The 5,018-nt window shown below is 46.2% G+C and overlaps 2 protein-coding genes across 2 annotated transcripts; both read left to right on the forward strand.

Moving 5' to 3' along the window:
- The first annotated feature begins 490 nt into the window (after positions 1-490).
- On the forward strand, positions 491-1,351 carry LOC135392446 (uncharacterized). The gene has a single exon (XM_064623156.1). It carries the CDS (start codon positions 491-493, stop codon positions 1,349-1,351), a length of 861 nt encoding a protein of 286 aa, XP_064479226.1.
- A 1,957-nt stretch (positions 1,352-3,308) lies between these two features.
- Positions 3,309-4,482, forward strand: LOC135393187 (uncharacterized). Its single transcript, XM_064623686.1, has 4 exons — positions 3,309-3,639; positions 3,925-3,957; positions 4,238-4,294; positions 4,372-4,482. Exons 1-4 carry the CDS (start codon positions 3,373-3,375, stop codon positions 4,471-4,473), a joined length of 459 nt encoding a protein of 152 aa, XP_064479756.1. The 5' UTR covers positions 3,309-3,372; the 3' UTR covers positions 4,474-4,482.
- The last annotated feature ends 536 nt before the right edge of the window (positions 4,483-5,018 follow it).

Consider the following 5,018-nt stretch of genomic DNA (forward strand, 5'->3'; position numbering starts at 1 on the left):
CTAATGCGTGTGCATAACATTCCCTATATGGGAAACACTCGATGTGGATGTCAATGTTTCCATATACATCCTGTATGTGTATACACGAGGCTTTGGACAGTCGGAAGAAGGAAACGGATGTAGTTCCGTAGCCGGGCTTATGGCTTTTTCTTGAAGAAAAAAACAAACAAAAATATAAAAATAGCACCAATCGAAAGAGCGAAAAATTAGGCATCGACTCACACTGAAAAACAACCTGTAATGTTAAAAAAATGTATAAAAATCGAACTCAACAGACTCTTTTTTAACCAAAAAGTCCGCCATATTGGAAAAGCACACAGATGATCGGCGGCGGAAGAACGGAAGTCTCCTACAGGAAGCGCGACAGCGCCCCCTTCTTGCCAAATCACCGGAGGCAAAAGGCGCGAAAACCGCAGACGACAGACGCAGAAGACGCTCTTTCGAACTCTCGATTTTCGAACAGTTGGACGCAGGCATTCGCTCTCTCGCCATGCCCATCAACCTGATGCAGCTCGGAGTCGCACTTGCGACAAAGGAGTCGTCGCTGGAATGGCTCCAATCCAACGGCATCCTCCCGAAAACACGAAAGTGTCCCTACTGCGGCACGGTCCTAACGGTAAACCTATCGGAAAGCGAATACGGCAAGTTCAGGTGCCAAAAAAATCACGGGGATAATGGGTCTTTTCGACAATCAGTGACGGCGAACACCTGGCTTGAAGGCACTCGTATGTCAGCGAGACAGGTGATCGCACTGACTTACTCTTACGCTAGGGACTACAACTACGACACGGCTGTCATAGAGTCATCATTCGACGGCAAAAAAACATCACGAGAAACTGTCGCAGATTGGTACAACTATTGCAGGGAGCTGTGTGGTAACATTCTAAAAACTACCTATTCGGACATGGGGCAGATTGGGGGAGACGGCCATGTCGTAGAGGTAGATGAATGCAAAATTGGGAGGCGAAAATTCAATAAGGGGAGGCTCGTAGAGGGGACATGGGTAATTGGCATGATTGACATCCATACTAATGACCTACGATTGGAAGTTTGTCGGGACAACAAGCGCGGTGCGATAACACTACTATCGCAAATCAAAAACAATGTAGAAGAGAAGTCTGTAATAATCACTGATTGCTGGAAAGGCTACATGGGGCTCGATCAGAATGGATTTGAACACTTGACAGTCAACCATAGCTTAAACTACATCGATCCGGACACAGGGGCCAACACAAACCAAATTGAGTCACAGTGGAGGCCCCTCAGACAAGAATTGGCAAGGCGGGGCGTCAAAAATGACAGCATGGGGGAGCATCTGTTAGAGTTTTTATGGCAATCAGGACACATTTGACAAAATTTTGCATGACATTAGCGTAGCATATCCAGGTTTGGACTAAAAAACATCGCCTCAAGAACATGCCAAATTCGTTTTCTGATAGGCCATCCAGGACAACGCCAACCTTCCAGCAGGCTGTGGTGAGTACTTACCGTTACATATTTCTCACATTATGCAATAATGTCAACCACAATAATGCAAATTTTCCTTTTCCAGTGCTTTACTCACTGACAAGCCCTTCAGGTGCACATCTCTCACCCTACATACATCTTCACCACGTCAAACACAAAGGCTCAACCCACCTAATCTTGGTGACGGTTTCACAGTCTACGCAAACACAGCCTCCAGCAAGTGAAATACGTAGAGACCTGGCCTGACCTCACCTTGGTGAAGGTTGCACAGTCTACGCAGACACAGCCTCCAGCAAGTGAAATACGTAGAAACCTGGCCTGACCTAACCTTGGTGACGGTTGCACAGTCTACGCAGACACAGCCTCCAGCAAGTGAAATACGTAGAAACCTGGCCTGACCTAACCTTGGTGACGGTTGCACAGTCTACGCAGACACAGCCTCCAGCAAGTGAAATACGTAGAAACCTGGCCTGACCTAACCTTGGTGACGGTTGCACAGTCTACGCAGACACAGCCTCCAGCAAGTGAAATACGTAGAAACCTGGCCTGACCTAACCTTGGTGACGGATGCACAGTCTACGCAGACACAGCCTCCAGCAAGTGAAATACGTAGAGACCTGGCCTGACCTAACCTTGGTGACGGTTGCACAGTCTACGCAGACACAGCCTCCAGCAAGTGAAATACGTAGAAACCTGGCCTGACCTAACCTTGGTGACGGTTGCACAGTCTACGCAGACACAGCCTCCAGCAAGTGAAATACGTAGAAACCTGGCCTGACCTAACCTTGGTGACGGTTGCACAGTCTACGCAGCACAGCCTCCAGCAAGTGAAATACGTAGAAACCTGGCCTGACCTAACCTTGGTGACGGTTGCACAGTCTACGCAGACACAGCCTCCAGCAAGTGAAATACGTAGAAACCTGGCCTGACCTAACCTTGGTGACGGTTGCACAGTCTACGCAAACACAGCCTCCAGCAAGTGAAATATGTAAAAACCTGGCCTGACCTAACCTCACTAAACCTCATATTACCATATTACAGTCACGGACACTCTGCATAAACACAGCCTCCAATAGCACACATTCCCACTTTTTCATTTCTATTTTCAACATTTCCTCCTTAACTCGACATTCCTGTATTTTGTTGAATAAAACTCTTTCAAAGTGCTTTTGGATCCAGATTGGCTAATGCCAAATTTTTCTCACTGCTACAAAACAGAACAACCTTTTCTCTTCTTTCAAATCGTAAAAGACCGCGAAATTCATTTGCAGACGGCTTCTGTCAAACATGTTTCACTCCCCAGGTGGCCCTCAGTCCTCCCCTGCCTTACTAAGATGGCGGCCTCCACCTGTGTTAGGCTTAACAAGGCCGCCACTGTGAATGTACGGCTTTCAATGGTATTTTACAAACGCTCATAAACAACTTTCTACCCAACACTTTTTCATAATTCTTGTATTTTCCGATCCGCTATATCACCCTAGTTCATTCCCAAGTGTTATTTAATTTTCAAACGCGATGGCTAATTTTAAAAATCCATAAGCCCGTCTACGGAACTACACCCAAGGAAACAAACTGCTCTTCCGACAACGACGTGAAGACATCCTTGTGAGCACGAAATGTCCTCGTTGACTGCACTGAAGTGGCTCCTTGGTCCTCTAGAAACGCATACACAAGCGCCATTTTCAACGACGAACATCACAGCGTTTTGCGTCGGCTGACCTCCTGGCCCAATGGCTACGAACGCCACACGCCCAGCGACAGTGGCAGGCTGCGAGTAAGGTCACTTCTTCCTTCTCACGACGAAGCAGGTCACGTGCAGCACGCGTTACTATGGAGACGACGCTGCGCTACGCACCGACAAGTGGCCAGTAATCCGCCCCTGGAAAACTTCCTTCGAAAACCTCGATGTTTTATGTCGCACGCCAAGGATACAGCTACAGCCAGACCTCAGACGAAGCGAAAGTTGGAAGCAGCTACATCACTAGCGCGTATCCAGATGAAGCAAGGAGTGTTCATGCTGTCCGTGTATGCTCCTCGCATTTCACCGATAATGTGTACCTGGATGAGAACATCGTGCAAGTGCAACTTGGATTGACACAAAAAAGGAACGAATTGAAACTTGACGCCGTTCCGACAGTGTTCCACGAACAAAGCGAGCCAGCAACTTCGACAGTAAGTCACAATGTCTATGTAGTTTCCCAATCGGATCTGTCACTCTTGCGCGTGAGTAACTTAGCAGCAAAAGACTAAATCGGTACAACGTAAGGTATCCCCTAACCTATGATTAATAACTAGATAAATAAAATACAATAAACAAGTAAAAGAACATGATGTCATTCATATGAACGTGTTGGCTTTTCTCGTTGTCGGACGCGTTATCATGAAACTTTCCCTGTTACTGAACCTGTGATTTTTGTGGAATGTGGTAGACATGATCGGTTTTCATGTGTATTACAGCTGCAGGCAGCTCGACAGGGTCAAGCGCAAGTGGTACGCATATTACTTAAATACATATTATGTGTTTACAATTTTTGGACACAGAACAATTCGCAAACTATGAACCCCGAAGGAAGAACTGACGCTGTTTGTGTGCTGCTGTTAGAAACATGCACTATATACAAACAGTACCTCTGTCAGTAACATAAGCGTCATAAACCACTTCCCAGTTTCCTTTTATCTCTGTTTGTGAACTGTTTGTGTGCTGTAGGGCGACGGTTTTTGCGGTTGTCGTAGCCAACTTGAGATGCACTTTTGACGTTCTGTGTTATAGAAGGACCAGGTGCTGCTGATCCAAGTCCCATCCATCCATGAAACGGCATCAAACAATGTACGTGTGCGCACGGCAATTTTGCTGAGAGACCTGGTTTTTACACTAATGCCTTTACGACGCCTCTGACAAATTAGGATCTTCCAGAACAGTGCTTTCTTCATCCAAGTTCAAGAAGTAAAGAGAATGACTTCATGGCTTCTACTGACATCTCACAGCTACATGCCAAGACAAAATAACTTGAAAACAGGAAATGAGAAGAAAAAAAAGGTCCGTTTCAGCTCCACCCAAATCTTTGTGCAGAGGCTGACAACAACAACGTTATTGTGAGATGATGAATGATGCTGATGCAGCGTTGAGATTAGGCCCTTGTTTCCTTTTTTGCAATGCTATACATTACTGCTGGATAAATGTAAAATGATGCACCTACCTCCAGACATTAAAGGGGCTACCAGAGATGTAGTGTCAATTCAACAGAAAAGCTGCATGTTCTACGAGGCACTGTCACATAAGCATTGGCCAAATTTGCTATCCTGTGAGCTTCGATAGGACATGCCGTTGATAGTAAGAGGCCTCTTACTGTAAAAGGGAGGTGCATTATTCGAGTAGTGGGGTCTGAGGCATGAGGGTCATTTCAGGATGTACTAACCCTTCCAAAATTTTACACTTGGTTGTGCCCAGAGATCGATCCAGATCCCCCCCAAACACCCCGAGTTTTTTTCCTGAGTACCACTGTTATAATGAAACCGTCTAATTTACTGTCCAACCGTCCCGTTTTCATTGC

Source organism: Ornithodoros turicata, chromosome 4 (genome assembly GCF_037126465.1).
Source record: "Ornithodoros turicata isolate Travis chromosome 4, ASM3712646v1, whole genome shotgun sequence".
NCBI lineage: Eukaryota > Metazoa > Arthropoda > Arachnida > Ixodida > Argasidae > Ornithodoros > Ornithodoros turicata.